General features: G+C 47.8%; 1 protein-coding gene across 11 annotated transcripts in view; it reads left to right on the top strand.

The window, feature by feature from the left end:
• Window positions 1–12,744, top strand: part of NFYC (nuclear transcription factor Y subunit gamma) — a 34,837-nt gene extending 22,093 nt beyond the window's left edge. For 6 of the 11 annotated variants that reach the window (XM_074161899.1, XM_074161900.1, XM_074161897.1 and 3 more), the window contains 6 exons: window positions 2,098–2,193; window positions 6,136–6,309; window positions 6,631–6,789; window positions 10,409–10,516; window positions 11,234–11,293; window positions 11,834–12,744. In XM_074161899.1, the coding sequence (XP_074018000.1) occupies window positions 2,098–2,193; window positions 6,136–6,309; window positions 6,631–6,789; window positions 10,409–10,516; window positions 11,234–11,293; window positions 11,834–11,953 (717 nt within the window). In that variant the 3' untranslated portion in view covers window positions 11,954–12,744. The remainder of the gene's footprint in view (window positions 1–2,097; window positions 2,194–6,135; window positions 6,310–6,630; window positions 6,790–10,408; window positions 10,517–11,233; window positions 11,294–11,833) is intronic. The other 5 variants (XM_074161902.1, XM_074161905.1, XM_074161903.1 and 2 more) reach the window with 1 other exon arrangement.
• The last annotated feature ends 2,823 nt before the right edge of the window (window positions 12,745–15,567 follow it).

Raw genomic sequence — 15,567 nt, 5'->3', positions numbered from 1 at the left:
GTTCTTGACTCAGGGTAGCTGTAGCTGTTGAACTTCTAGATGATTTGTTTTGCAGGAGTGTAGACGGTGATTTGTGTTGATAAATATATAGAGATGAAAACAAAAATACACTCTTCCAGAAGAGATTACTGTTTCTTCTGGATTGAGAGGCCCTCAATAACAATGATTTAGTGATTCAAGAGTAAACTGTAATTCTTCAGGGTCTTTTTATAGGGGGAAAAAAATGGCATTCACTTTTAGTCTTAGTGTTGACCAGAACGACTTGAAAGTGTAATGACCATCAGTTCAGGCGCTCGGATCAGAGGTGAGAGACTGGTACTAAGAACCACAATGTCAGCTCTCCTGTGCCCTGGTTTCTGTAGGGGCAAGGAGACCGGTCTGATCCCAGTCCAAAGCTGCCCTATTGAATGGTGGGCATCCAGCCCCTCGGTCCCTGCTGAACCGGGCCGTGCTACTCACTTAACCCAAGTTTTAGTGCAATTACTGTGAAAAGGATGTATTTGATATAAATTCCACGAGCAAGATGCTGCATAAGCACAAGTGCTGACTCGGGCACGTCCTGTGAACAGTTTTCAAGCTCGGATGGGTCCGTTTATTTCAGAATCGCGCTTAAATCCTGATCCTAATGTATATCTAAGACCTTGAATTGACTCGGGTTTTATTTCTGAGTGCTCTGTCGTCCCGGCACGGCTGCTCTCCGCATGGAGAAACACAGGCTCTGCTTAGAGTATTTGGGAGGAAGATTCCGAGTGGAGAGGTTTGAGTTATGGAAGTCTATTCCTGAGGAAATAGGATTGAACCCAATCCTCAGCAGAGAGAATGAAATATGAGATACATCTGTTCAGTACAAGTTTCTCTTCCCGGTGAAGGTATTTTTATGATATAGTCTGCCTGCAGAACAAAGGAATTGTCTCTCTCATGCTTTCTACGTGATGGTTGTTTTGCAATTAAATGCCAAGTCAGTGGAAGGTTTAGAAATGTCAGCTCACCTGAAATGAGAGGCTTGATGGTCTTTTAAATTTTACCCACTCGTTAGGCAGCGTAGGCATCTCTGTCTCAAATCTTGTTCATATATATAATATGCTTTACAAATTTATCTGCAGCTAATGAGAATGAAGCTTTTAATAGCTTCTTGAATTAGCCCTACTTTTTAAGATGGCTTGAAAGAATTTTAAAGTGACAGAGGACTTTTATTTTTAAAGAAATTAATCTTTTTTTTTTTTTTTTTAATCTTGGGGGTTGTTTCAAATATTAAGCAAATGCATTTAAGTGATAACTTACTGCTGGATAACTCTTTATGCAGGTCTTTAATGCTTTGACGTAACGCTATTCTTTTGGATTTCATTTTCAGGCAAGGTATAAAAGTAAAGTTATAAGCTGTTTTGGGAAGATACCTTGCCAGTTTTTCATACAAGCTCATTGGCTCTTGCACATCCATTTTCTGATACATGTTTGGCCAGTTTGCTGAGTGTATGCTTTTATCTTCATGCTTTCTTTTAACCATTCTGCCCTTCCACATGCTGAAGCTTGTTCTCTCAGCATCTCTTGGGTTTCCCCTGCCCTGCATAAAATCCTGTGATACTTCATTTTTTTTCTTCTTTTTTTAATCCCACTCCCAACTCATAGATTCTGCATGTGTTGCTGCTAATACACGGAGCAGTCATCCTGGTCTTCCTGCAAAGCTGCTTTTCAGATATCTTTGGGATTTTTAAAATCTTTTTGTTTTTTTTAGAAGAATTCCATTTTTTTTTTTTTTTTTATGTACTAGAAGGCTTATGGTGATTGTCATGAGCCCTCTGCGGTGAACTACAGCGGTACTGTTGTGCAGAGGCTGATGAAAGCAGGTGGGTGAGCAGATGACTGTAAAAGGCTGAGTTTGATAAGCACTTTCTTATCGCACATCTCGGAAGCCTCCCTGGGCACGAGATGGTGGTGTTGGCGCTGAAACAGAAGCTCTCCCCATCTGGCTTCACCTCTTGGGATCTGGAGAAGTTGTTCTCGCTTGACTAATTAAAAAGCTCTAACTTTTATTTGCCCAGTGACAAAACAGCCTTCTAAAGTCGAAGAACTAAAGCTTTTCTCTTTTTGTTGTTCCAGAGGAATGACATTGCCATGGCAATTACAAAGTTTGATCAATTTGACTTTCTCATCGATATTGTTCCAAGAGATGAACTGAAGCCTCCAAAGCGGCAGGTGAGACGTAAAGATGATTGCCTTGTTGTCTGTCCTTTCCTTGGTGCGATTTCGGTCTCTAATTAAAAAAGAGTTGATTAAAGCAATACAGAGTCAGGTTTAAACATGAGGTTTGTGCCTCTCTTTTGCATGTTTATTTACAGTAGTTTTCAGGTTCTTTATTTATTTCTAATGGAAATAGAGCTTGAGTGGAGATTTACGGAAGTCTGACTTGGATTTACTTAAGTGACAAAAACTTTGCTAAATAGCTCTGATACCAACTGTTGCCAATGTTAAAAATTTAACTTTAAAAAAACATGCTGAGTCTTCACCCTTTGAGTTGTAAAGGGAGAACCAGGCTTCTTTGCTTGGAGGTCCCACCTCCTGCGTCCTTTGGGGCAGTCATTGCTACTGTAAACATCCTTGACTGGAAGCTGTAAGGTGTTAGAAGGAGCTTTCAGTCGGATGTTTACAGCAGCAGGCTGCTGCTGGCCTCTCAGCACGAGATCGTCCAAACCTAATGGCCTTCTCATGTTTTACAAAGTGCTTTCTTCTCTCCACGTGTGAAACGCTGCTGAAAATGCCGGGAGGTAGGGTTGAAGCCGCTTCAAATGCGCAAAGAAACAGATCCAGCTCCTGGTAGACTTTTAATTTTTTCTCCTTCACCTAAAAGCTTGGTGTTTTGTGGCTCAAAGCTTTGGTCTTTGCCTTTCACCAGTTCAGTAATTGCTCATCTCTCTTCATCACGAGTTGCCCGGTCGATAACAGGGCTGGGCTGCCGCTGGTACGTCTCTTCCAGGGAACAGCTTCACTCAGGCACTGCTGCACCTTCTTCAACTCCTGGAATCATTGCCCAGGGCTCAACTGGACCAGTTTCTTCTCTTGAAGAGTAAATTTTTCAGTAGTTTATAAAAATTTACAACAATTCCTTCAGCTGGTTTTTTTTTTTTTTTTCTGATACTTCTGAAGCTTTGCAGCGTGCGAGCCTTTGAAAAAATTCAATGTGGTTCTTAAAATAGCTTCTCTAGTGAGTGTAAGAGGAGAGGTTGGCATACTTTAAAACATCTTTCTGGCAAGTGTTTTACTTGGAAGTTTTTCTTTGACATGTTGGGGTTTTTTTTGCATTTCAGTATAAATCTGGAAAACATGCAAAGCCTTCGTGGTGCTACTGAAGTGATGGCCAAAGGGAGGAAATACACGCTTCATCCTTTCTGGTGGCCTGAGTTGAGTTTATCCTCTCATTCTGATTTCCAGAAGCAGCATAATTTTCTAATAAATGAGGAAAATACCTTTACATGTCAAAATGTATGCAGGAGAGTCCGTCCTGCTGCTGTGGTCAGCTATGATTAAAATTAGCAGCATCCCAAGGCTTCCTTACAGGTGCACTGGGAGCTCTGCATTCTGTACCCACAGTGAGCATCACATGTGGGAGCACAGCTCCTTCCATCCTTCCACTGAGATGATTTATCCAAAGATCATTAGTTCAGTATTAATTAAAAAGACAAATCAGGAGCCTGTGCAGCCACTCTCAGTGCTTTGCCGAGCTGGGGGAAAGAAAACCCACGTTTCAGTTTGTTGAGCTTGATAAGCCGCAAGGAGTTGGCTGCAGCCTGAAGTAACACAGGTTAATTCTGGCACTGCAAATTCAGTTCTTTTTTTTCTTTTAGGTGCCTCATTCAGTTACTCCACTTTGTAGTGCTATTTTTAGAAGTACTCCATGTTTGGGAGGGAGAACATTACCCGTATCTCTTTTCCTTGTTGGTGCCTTTTGATTCCTATCAGAACGTTCTGATCACAGCACATTCCAGTTCCCTGATCAAATAAACGCCTGCGGTATTTTAGTGGTGTGTTGGATGCATATAGCTTGTTGGGTTAACGCGTCTTGATGATACATCACGCCAGAGCTGTGTCTCTTGGATTGCGCAGCATCAGCAGTGAAACCCTGTCGGGTTTTTGGATTGAAATAAGCTTCAGAGATGTGTCTCTCACCGATACATCCACCGCCTGCGATCGCTGCTGAGTCACCTGAAATACTCCTTAGGGCGAGAGGAGTTTGATGGAGAAATCGCTGCCCGATAGGAACGTGGGTTAGGACTTTGCAGTGGAAAACACTCCTTTCATTCAGCAGTGTTGAAAAGCGGCTGCCTGTAGGCTGAGAGCCTGCGCTTTTTGGCTGGGGGTACAACCTGTATTTTATCTCTGCCACAGAAAAGACTGTTTGACAAGTTAGTGTTGGATCCGTGGAAGAGCTGGGAATGAAACCGTGACTGTTATGTTGCTCTGGTAACTAAAGCTATGGCTTGAAAATAAAAGATGGCAAATGATGCGATACAACCTAGTTCAAGCAGATCTGAATTTACAGCCATTTTTGCCTGTAGCAAATGTAACTTAACCTGGAATAGATACACACAGAAGTACTCTGCTGTAATTGTTTCGGTATTCAGCTAGGAATTGAGGATTGGACTGCTCTGGAAATAACATGTAAGGACTGGGCCTTACAGAAACAGCTGCAGCTCTTCTGTGCACGTGCTTTTGTGGTTAACTGAAGACCTGTCCTGTTGAATATATATATTTTAAATTTGTTATTAATCCCTTCCCCAAAGGGTTTGATGAAGTGAGTAGGAATAATCAGTGAATTACCATGTGTGGGAAGTATTGTGTTTGATTGCAGTGGGTTGCAGTAGCGTGGGATAGTGCTGGTGTTTGCTCTGAGGGCCAGGCTTGGAAGTCACTTCTTGATTACAGCCAACTGTGAACACCTTAATCTTTGGGGGGGTAATTTTCTGCTAGGCTGTTGAGAAACCTTCCAGTAGTAAGGCTTTTCCTTAGTTGCTGTCCATCTGAGAGACTTGGGATTTGAGCAAAAGGGCTCTCTTAGTCAAGCCTGATGCCCATCATGTGCATTGACCTTGTTTAATGTGACCTTTTCTTTTCCTGTCCAGTTGGATCCACTGAAGGTAACCCAGGAGCAAACCTCGTTTAATGCGGGGGGATCAAGCAGGCTCGTGTAAGTGGGAATCTGCCATGTTGTAGCACGTGTAAACATCCTACACTCTCAGCTGTGAACTGGAGGTGGCTGGGAGAGGATTGTTTACGCCTTCTGCCATGGAGTGAACATCTGGGGAGCTGCATCTTCCCGAAGGTGCAAGATCCAACTGCTCCTCTGGGGAGCTTAAGAATATCCATTCTCGAGTGTTAACGGCTTGCCACTTAACGTAATCTCTGAAAATCTACTTCTCTGCCTGAAACGTCGTTAATCATAGGGGCTTTTCTCTTCTAAATACATGCTTAGATAAAACAAAACAGCAGTATTACAGCCCGTGCCTTCTGAAAGTGAGCTAGAGCAGAGCCTTTTGTTTCTCCACACTGTTGAGACATTCCTGCTACCAGCAGAATTGGGCTGTAAAGCCACAGGCCAGGATGAAGTTGTTACAATTCTGGAAAAGCTGGATTTAAATAAATGAATAAAGGCACGACAGTATGCATCAAGTCTGTGACTCTCATTCCCAGGGGTTTAACACCGGAGCTAGATTGAGATTTGTGTTGGGCATGTAGACTAAGAAGAGGGGGTTTGTTGACAGATGAGGCTTTATAAGTCTTCCTGGTGCATTTGCAATTCGTTCTGTGTTAAGATAACAGGCGATGATGGCATTTACCGAGGAGCTGCGTGGTTTTCAACTATGGTAATTTTACTCATTTGCTTCCCGGAATGAAATTGGTGACTACATTATTATACACAGGGTATTGGAAATGGTTTTGATTTCCATATAGCTGAATAAATGAAGAAACCTGTTTTGATTTATCGTTTCAGATTTACTTAGTTAAACTGTTACGAGGGAGGTATTAAAGACATTTTCCCATGGAGCGTGCTGATGGGGCGGGGGGGTTTCAGCCGTGGTTGGGATGTTTGGTGGCTGTTGATCTGTTCCATCCCCGTTGACCTGTCGTTTCCCTGTGCCGCAGGAGGAGGTGCGTCAGGCTGTCACCCCAGCAGAGCCTGTACAGTATTATTTCACACTTGCTCAGCAGCCCGCTGCCGTGCAGGTTCAGGGACAGCAGCAAGGACAGCAGACCACCACATCGACCACCACCATCCAGCCAGGACAGATCATCATCGCCCAACCTCAGCAAGGGCAGGTGAGCCACGGGCAGCATCCAGGGGCTTCCCGCTTCACTGGAGCCCCTGAAACCCTCAGCTTGCCCGTAAAGTATTGCAGTATCCTGTTCTGACCGCTCAGAACAGTCAATAACAATATAGAAATGTGTTTTCTGGTCACGACCAGGTGTTTAGATACCTAATAACAAGGGTCGCCTAGGTCCTGGGTTCCCTTCGTGGTGGTTTAAGCATCACCAAGGAACAGCGGGTGTAGGAAGCAGCCTGTCACAGTCTTTGTATCTTGTGGCTGTTTCACCCGTGTTCAAGTCCTGGCTTGGTCCTTATCCCCGTTCTGAATGCAGACCACCCCCGTGACGATGCAGGTTGGAGAAGGCCAGCAGGTACAGATAGTGCAGGCCCAGCCCCAAGGACAGACCCAGCAGGCTCAGAGCGGAACTGGGCAGACCATGCAAGTCATGCAGCAGATCATCACCAATACAGGAGAGATCCAGCAAATACCGGTAAGACTTTGCCAGTGGAAATGTCTAACAGGCTTACGAGCAAACTCTCTGCTCGTGTTCTGGCATGAGACTGTATATGTATGGTTTTTTTTTTTAACTGTAAGAGGAAGTTTGGATTGAGTGGTGTGTTTCCTGCACTTAGAGAGGAAAACTAACCAGGTGTGACATGAAATGGGAAATAAATTTAACCCATCTAGTGTAGACTCATTGCCCACCCCCAACACTTATCCCCTGAGTGAAATAGTTACGATTAGGAAGCAATAAATAAAATATTTCCTGGATAAACCTTAGTTCTTTACTACAGCATGGTTTCAATAAAGCAGAATTAACTACTTTTGCCTTTACTTGGTTCTGCCTCTGCAATCTGAAGTCACGACCTGGCAGACTGAGTGGGAAAGGTGCCATCTGTGAGTTATTAATAAAGTTTTATGTTGTAAGAAGTATTTCTACAAAATGCTTTGAGCTGGCTGGAGGAATGGCTATGCAGAACCAGAAGATATCTCCTCATTTTCACATCAGAACAGACCTGCTGTGGCCTTAAAAATGGGAGTTTGAGTACCCAGCATCAGCAGGGACATTCTGGCATGTGTCCTGGGTAAACACGTGGGTCAAAAAAAGTCACATTTTTTCCCCTCTTCTCTGTAACTTACAATCACAACAAAGCCGGGGGTGTTGGTTCCCATCTGGAAAATTTCACACCTCTTAAAGAAAAAAAAAATATATCTGTCCAGTTCTATGTACTTAACCAGCAACCCAAAGGTCAGAGCGAGTGACCAGGACGAGCGTTTCGCTTTGTCTTTGATTTCTGTTACTAAGAAGTGACCCACAGCTGTGACAAAAGTGATCTTTCACACCAGTTTAGCTTTGGGAGATTTGCTAAGCTTCCCTCTGTCCGTCTGGCAAATGTCTGTGCTTCGCCATAGCGTCTTGAAAGGGGTTTAGATCGTGGGTGTTGCTGGATTTTTCTAATTCACTTCCAAATTCTTTTCATCTCAAGTCTTCAGCTGATCCCTACTGCGTGGCTTAAGGTGTTGGTCAGAAAGGAACAGCAAGGCGGTGAATTGTTTGCCAAATAGGGTGTTTCACTACAAACAACCTTTTTTCTTCTCTGCATTCTCTGCTACCTTTCTTTTACATTCTTTTTTTTTTTTTTTCTCCTTCCTTTCCTTATCAAAGTCTCCAAAAGGTACTTTGTTCTTCAAAGCATTTTGGAAGGAGATCTTGAGCCCCAGTGAATCCATTACAGCAGTACTGAAATGTTACAGCATCCTCCTTTGGTTCGGCAATAAAAGAACAGTTCATACTTGATTTCCAGTTGTCTCCAGTGGATGCTGTGACCCCCTGCAAGAAGGGGGCTGGGAGAGCTGCCAGGAGAAAAAGAATTCTTTATACAGTAGTTGTGAGGGGGCCATAACCTTCTGCAAAAAGTGCTATTCTCTGTGAAGGTGGATCCTGTTGCACGTGGTCCTGTGTTTCAGGAGGCTTTTTAATTAGCATCTGGTTTTGGCCAAGCATGTGCTTCTACCTCCCTGTTGTCTGGGAGCATCTAAGGAGAGGGAGCTGTGACTGCTCCTCGGAAGCTGCAGATGTGAGACAGGAACTGCCAAGTGCCAGAGTCCTCTATCTTTTGTCTTTGGGAGCACTTGGGTCTATAAAACCTGCAAGTCTGCAAAACAGAGCGACTTAGGAGCTGTGCTTTAATGAAACAGTCACACCTCGTGCTTCTGTATCTAGCAGCGATACTGGTTTGACTGTAATTAAGAGGATTCTTCTTAATCACGGTGCGTTGAAGAACCACGGTTCATGCCAAAGGCAGCATCTTTCCCCTCGCTCGCTTCCAGCAAGTGAAGTAAAATAGAACATGGAGCCGTGCACTCGCTGCGAGCGCTTTGTAGTGCCCTGGCCTGGAAAGCAGGTTTTGTTTGGATTCACAGAGTTACAGCCCTCGGTCTCCTCAGCGCTGCTGTCCCTTCTGCTCTCTGCTGTGCTCTTATTATTTTCCCATTGAGTTTCCTTTCTCTTCTGATACAGTTAGTGCTTCCGATAGTTCCTTTTCGCTCTGGTATCTGTTTGGGTTTGGCAAAGAATCTTTCATAACCCAAATACGACAGTTTAAAACACTCTCGTAAAGCTGGCGGTGCCTCTGGCGGTTGCAGGGGTGTTGAGAGAATCTCCCTACTGTTTGCTGCTTTTCCGTGTGCTCCTGCTGCTCCGGACGCTTCCCTGCTGCCACTTACCACTTCCTCTAGGACCACAGGTTGCCTCTGGAAAGGTGGCTTTTATGTTTTTTAAAAACTGCGGAAAAACCTGGAAGTGTGTATGTTAAATAAATGGTAATCATTTGCTTGTCTGCATCAACTTTGTGTTAAGTGGAATCTGTATCTTGGCCAGACCTCACTGGGCAGGTTCTGTGGAGCTGACTCTCCTTTCTGGAAGAACATTCTTTCTACGTTTCTTCCATCCATCCAGTTAGTGGTGAAGTTAACATCTACGCAGGAAGCCCCCAGTGTGGAAAACATGCTCTGCGGGCAGGTCTTGGTGCAGAAACAAATTTTTTTATTGACGTGTTTATGTTCCTGTGGAGTTTATTTGCTCTTGAAATAATATTGGAGCTTTCAGACACAGCTGGTGAAGTCAGCGGCATTTGTGTATGTGCCAAGCCCGTGTTCTAAGCCCTTGAACTGTTGTCACTGAGCAGTTTTCAAGTGGTTTGTGTGTCCTCCTTTCCCCTTTTTAAAAAGGAAAAAAAAAAAAACCTCAAAACATTTTTGGTGTATAATTAACCTTAAGGCTGTGAATCCAAATGTTCTGAAGTTAACACTCAATGAAAAAATTCAATGGTAGCATTAATCCTACTGTGACCTTTTTATTGCTTCTCAGGTGTGTATTAGTTCTATTACCTGTTTCTGTCACAGAAAATGCAAGGTGAGACTTGAGGTTACCACGATGGCATTGATTTCATATCTCGCACACACCCCCAAGCATCTGACCCTGCAAATTCAGGGACTGTAGGAAATAAATTTGCATTTGATTGTTAAACACAGAAGGTATTGGCCTTTGCCGGGTGGGTGCTGAGGCCGGCAGAGTTGCATTAAAAGCTTCCACATATTCCCTCGCAATATTCCTGGGGTTTGTCATCTCTGCTGTCTTTGTGTGAGAATTTCCCATACGTTCTTTTATATTTTTTTGGTAGGATATAATAGGAGTGTCATTGTGTGCAGGCAGCTCATAACCATCTTCTTCATGCGAAACGATACATCAAAGCAGTAACTCGATTCTCATAACCAGCAAGAAAAATAAGTGGTTCTCAAAGCGCTCTGAAATCCAGCAATTAATATGCTTTAGCTACTAACTGCCCACTCCCGCTCAGGAGGCAGAAGTAACGTTGTGCTTCCTCGGGGTTTGACTCCAAGAACCTGCAGGAGTTCCCTGGACTCTGTTCCCGCTCTGGCAGGGTCTGTGGTAGTTGCTCATCTAAAACTGTGAATCACCCGGAGCTTCCCGGTGTCATCTATTGCTCCGGCTTCTGTTGGGGAAACGAGAAGGCAAAGTTTGTGTGTTTCAGGTTACCCGGTTACCTGTTTAATTTTCTTTCCCTGCCCCCTCCGCTTGTCTCCAGGTTCAGTTGAATGCTGGCCAGCTGCAGTATATCCGCTTAGCCCAGCCCGTGTCAGGCACCCAGGTAGTCCAGGGGCAGATCCAGACGCTTGCAACCAATGCACAGCAGGTAGGCACTCTAACGGCAGGGCTGGCATTAACCGCTAAAGTGTTGTTCCCTAGCTCCTGAAACGGCAAATTCCAGTCGAAATCACCGACTCTTGGGCTAGGATTCCTGCATTTTCTTTTCTTCCTGTTACTTTCATCGGAATAATAAAGCACGGAGCGTAGCGGAAGCCTCCTTTACCTCTGCGGGAAAGGTGCATGCCTATATGTGTGTGTCTGTGTCTCGCTGTGTAAAGCTCGTGCCGCTTCTGAGCTGGCTGCAGGTAAAACTGGAGTTCATCAACCTTCTCTTTCCTTCTGCTCCTTCTGGCTGGGCGAGGGAGGAGCAGCCCTGCCGCCTCTGGGGGAAGGCTGTCGCAGAGGTGAAGCATCGAGACCGGCATTGCTGCCAGCGGGTTGTCCCATGTTCTCGTTGAGACCACTGAGGGATTCTTCTCTGCCTTCAGAGGACAGGAAGGCTGCTGCTTTCCCCCTCACGGAAATCAGGGAGGACGTGCCTGTGTTTGATTTGGAACGGCAGAATCCCATGTCCTTCGTTCTTGACTTGCCGTTTAGCACCAGCGCGACCGCAGGCCGGCAGCTAAACTGTCTTACCACCCGCTGGGGCAACGGAGTTTGGAAGAGTCGAAAAGCTCTTGAAAGGCAGCAGCAGAATATTGTTAGTGGGGTTGTGACCCTCTCCAAAGCGCTGGCAGTGATCGTCCTTCTCTTGTCCTTGCAGATAACACAGACAGAAGTCCAGCAAGGACAGCAGCAGTTCAGCCAGTTCACAGACGGACAGGTAAGAACTCGGAGCTCCTTGGCGCTTCATCCCTGTGAAGTCAAAGAAAGTCTGAAAGGGCTAGAAACGCTGTCCTAAAGTCTGCGTCAGCTCCTCCCGATAAATCAATTCTGCTGCCAGCAAACCCTAACCAGGAGCGGGATGTGGTACCAGTCTTAAGTCAAGTGGATTCTTCATGTCCTACTGCCTCTGCTCCCAGTTAATCCAGTCCCTTGCACTCTGGGTGGGATCCACTTTAGTCCTAACCAGTTTAGGAATAAAGATCTTAGCATTTAGCTATTGACTGTTCCGTAAGTAGCCTGAACTCAGTCTGGGCATCAGAAATTCACAGAATTACTTTGTTATGATTTAGCAGCAAATACCTAGTGGCAATTTGTGGTCTGTTTTTTTGAGGGGACAGATTTTCCTTGGACCTGAGAGGTGCTGTTAGTGCCACCACTGAGCTTGTGGGGTTGATGCCCAGCATGGTTTGGAGGGAGCTGGTGCAGGGGGTGATGAGAACTGATGGTCCTTTCTTTCTCCTGCTCCTCTCTCTGCCAGCAACTGTACCAGATCCAGCAGGTGACCATGCCTGCGGGCCAGGACATCGCCCAGCCCATGTTCATTCAGTCCACCAACCAAACCTCGGACGGCCAGGCCACGCAGGTGACAGGGGACTGAGCGGGGACCTTGTGGTGAGTCCTCTCTGCCTGGACACCAACACGTTCCAGCTTCACCTCTGCCTGGTCTGACGAATGCATCGGCTTCTCTGCATCTGTACTTGGTATTAAGCCTATAGTAGGCTGCGATCTCCGGTGCACCGCACACCTTCCTCTGCTGGGTAGGAGACAATACCCACCAGAGACTGACAAGAATGCAATATTTTTACTTTTATTTTTAGAAATCAATATTTCAGTCTATTCAGCTGCTTGTTCAGATCCATAAAACCAAAAGAGAGCTAATCAAAAGGAATTCGTATCCTCTCATTCAACGATGTGTTAAACGTTTTTATCTAGTAAAATTATTAAAGGGTACTGCATCTGGTTCGTTGTAAGAGCTTTATTCATTATATTCTCTTTGTATTATTTTTTTTTTTTGGTATTTTATTTTTCTCTGAATAGGGCTAGATTCAGTTCCTCCCATCTCAATGGTTATTAGGGGTGTGGGGGGGGAGTGTGTGTGTGTTAGATTTTCCTCTCCTGCCTCCTTTTTGGGAGCATTTATGCAGCTCAAGGGTAGGGAGAAGGAGAGGAGCAATTAAAGTGAAAACAAAACAAAAAAGAAAAACCCATTCCTTGTCTGGTGACTGTTTTTCCAAAGGGCAAAAGATCCTTGAATTTGGCCTGGTTTATTCCAGAAACACTAATGGAAGTCTGGACAAACCCCAGCCCTGCTGTTAACTCTTGTACCAGCTTCAGTCGATGCATGTAATATAAGCTTCATAAAAATGAAATAAATTTCCTTTGTAAGATAATGCGTGCACTTTCTTTGAGGTGCGGTGCCCAGTCTCAACCTGCTGAGCCAAGAGCATCCCCCATCCCTGAAAACTCTTCCACCCGAAGCAGTGAAAGCAGCGACAGGGTTTACGGGTGGCCTGGAGAAGGGGTGGGATGAGGGTTTGAGTGACCCGGGGGGGATGAGACTGAGGGTCTGGGGCTTCCTTCAGCTGCAGGTATCGAGGACGTGCCACCTCTCCCTGCAGTTCCTGTGCCCGAGGTCAAGCTGAGCTCACAGGGGGAGTTTGGGGCAGGTTTAATGGGGGTTCGGCCAATTTTAGGTCTGAACCAGAAGAGGGGTGCGGGTTTGGAAGTGAGGACCTTTGTGTGTCCACCATCAAGCAGTCTGATGTAGTTGGAGCCAGGAGAAGCTCCGTGGCTTTGGGCAGCACTTGGCAGAGCTGAGGGACAGCACTGGGGACGGTGCCAGTGCCACCACTTGTTTTTCACTGCCAGAAACACCCAGTTTGCCACGATTTTGGAATTAAGAGAAGGCTTGGCCGCTCCTGCGCATGGTGTGTAACCCAGGTACGGGCTGCTTGGCCCCTGCGAGTGCTCTGCCTGGTGGTGTGGGATGCGGGGTGAGGTGCCAGCCTTGCCCTGTCTGCGCAAGAACGGCGGGCGGGTGTGTGTGGGGGGGCAGCTGCTGCTGGGGAAGGAAAACTCCACTTCAGCATTTGGCTGGTGCAAACGACTTAAATCTGGGCCAGGTTGTTCCAGTCGGGCAAGGGAGCTTTGCTGCATTACCTGCACCTCCTGGGCTTTCTAAATGTCAATTTTCTTATATATTTTTTTTAATTTTTTTTTTCCAATTCTGCCATGCCTGGGAGCCAGCGGCGCACTGCAGCAGCGGCAGCAGCAGCACCGGGGCGATGCAGCCCCGCGCCTTCCCGAGCATCAGCCCTTGTGCGGGCAGCGCCGGGGGTCCTGGGCAGAGCTGGGGATGTGCCCTGGAAAAAGAGGAATTTGGGGGGAAAATGGACTTTGTATGAAAACTCCGCTTGTGGGGACCGGCCACGAGAGGTCACCCGTGGGCGGCTGCTGCCCGGGAAGGGCCGGAGTGGGCCAGGGGGCTAGGAAGTACCTTCCTCTGGAGCCAGGGGCCAGCGGGTGGCCGGTGGCTCTGGTCCCCAGCAGCCTGGTCCTCTGGTCCAAGCTGCCATCAGTCCCGGCAGCCTGATGCCAACCACAGCCAAGGTGCCGTGGCCGGACTGGTGCTCCCCACCGGCCCTCGGCTGCGAGGTGAGGAGAGATGGGCTGGCGGAGCATCCTTTTGGCTTGTGCCAAGGAGCAGAGCTGGGGAATTGGCTTGTAGGGCTCTGGGGAGGGGGAGCTGGGTGGCCAGAGCCCCCTGCCTTATCAGCTGCCGGCAGAGGCAGCGAGCGAGGCTCTTCCCGAGGAAAGCTCTTTACCCAAAGCACTGGTGTTTGCTTGAAATACTTTAAATTTGAATGGGGAATAAATTGCTTAAAGGAGAGAAAATGAGGGTGAGAGGCTGCTCCTGAGAGGAGGGTGGTTTCCTGCCAAAGCCTCCACCTCTGGCTGGGGGGGGGATGATGGGTTTGAGATGCTCAGTCTCGTCCCAGCGGTCACCGAAAATCTGACCTCGTCCAGGAGTGTGGGAACTTAAACAACTGTTGATAGTGAAGCTGATCGTGTTAGTGTTTAGCTAATAATGGAGATAAGACCTCGTCTGCGTTCCCGGAGGAGCGCCCTCCCTGACTCCAACTGTTTCTCTGTCACAGGTTCTACAAACCTCAGACGTTATTAGGAGCCAGACCTTCCTCGCGAGGACACGCGCCTTCGTTTGATCTCCCGAGGCAGCGTGGTGACAAACTGAGCAGCGTGGGGTGACGCAGAAGGGAAAGCGTGTCCCCTGGGAGGCTGGGCAAATGGTGGCCCCCGTGGGCAGGGACACCAGCCCCTCTGCGGGCGGCTCGGCAAGTGCCACCGGGCTGCGGCGGGTGACGCTGTGAAGGTGGCCGAGCCGATCGCACCTCCAGGAGCTGGTGGGGTGAAAGCTGATTCAGAAGCAGCGTTTTTCCCCCAAGGAGCGGTCTGAGTCCCCGTTTCTCCCCGGGGAGCTGAGCTCAGCACAACTCCCCGTGGGGGCGAGCGCCGCACCTCGGTGGTTGGGAAGCCGGGGGGCTGGGTTGGCTGCGGGTTTTGCTGGGGGGGTTTGCTGCCGGCGGCTGCCCCTCCCCGGGGCTTCCCGCATCCACACACCCTCTTCTAAGGGAAAACTCGCTGCGGTGAAGGTCACGCTGCCGCTGTGGGGACCGGGAGCCTCGAGGACCACTGGGGGTACGGGAGCCACCGGGCTCGTTTGGAAAAGGACTTGGATGAAGCTGCCCCACACGCAGCCTCTCCCGGGGGGTGGGCTCTGGGTTCACCCCCTCCAGTGAGCGCCGGCAAATCATGTTTCCTCGGGGACCGGCGCTGGCTCTTCTCCGCTGCCATCGCTGCGGGAATCTCCTCCACCTTCACAGGCACCTGATGCATCTGCAGGGATTCGGTTGTGAATCATCTGCCGAGGCGAGGCCGGAGCGCCTGGGGGTGCACAGCTCGATTGAAGTCCTCATCCATTCTTCCTTCCTCGCCTTCGGAGCTGGGAAAAGGAGCTGAGTCCCTGACCCGTCCCGCTCCCCGCGCAGTTGGGGCAGAGCGGGGCGGAAGCCTCCCTGTTCCTCCCGTGGGGCTGCTCTGGGATGTGCGACAGCTCCCGGCGACGCTGGCGTCGCTCCGAGCTCGGGGTCAGGGCAGGTGAGAGCTGACACAGCCCCGCAGCAGCACCGGGAC

Source organism: Numenius arquata, chromosome 21 (assembly GCF_964106895.1).
Source record: "Numenius arquata chromosome 21, bNumArq3.hap1.1, whole genome shotgun sequence".
NCBI classification, from domain to species: domain Eukaryota; kingdom Metazoa; phylum Chordata; class Aves; order Charadriiformes; family Scolopacidae; genus Numenius; species Numenius arquata.
Note: the sequence above shows the minus strand (reverse complement) of the source record. Positions and strands in the feature narration are given on the sequence as shown.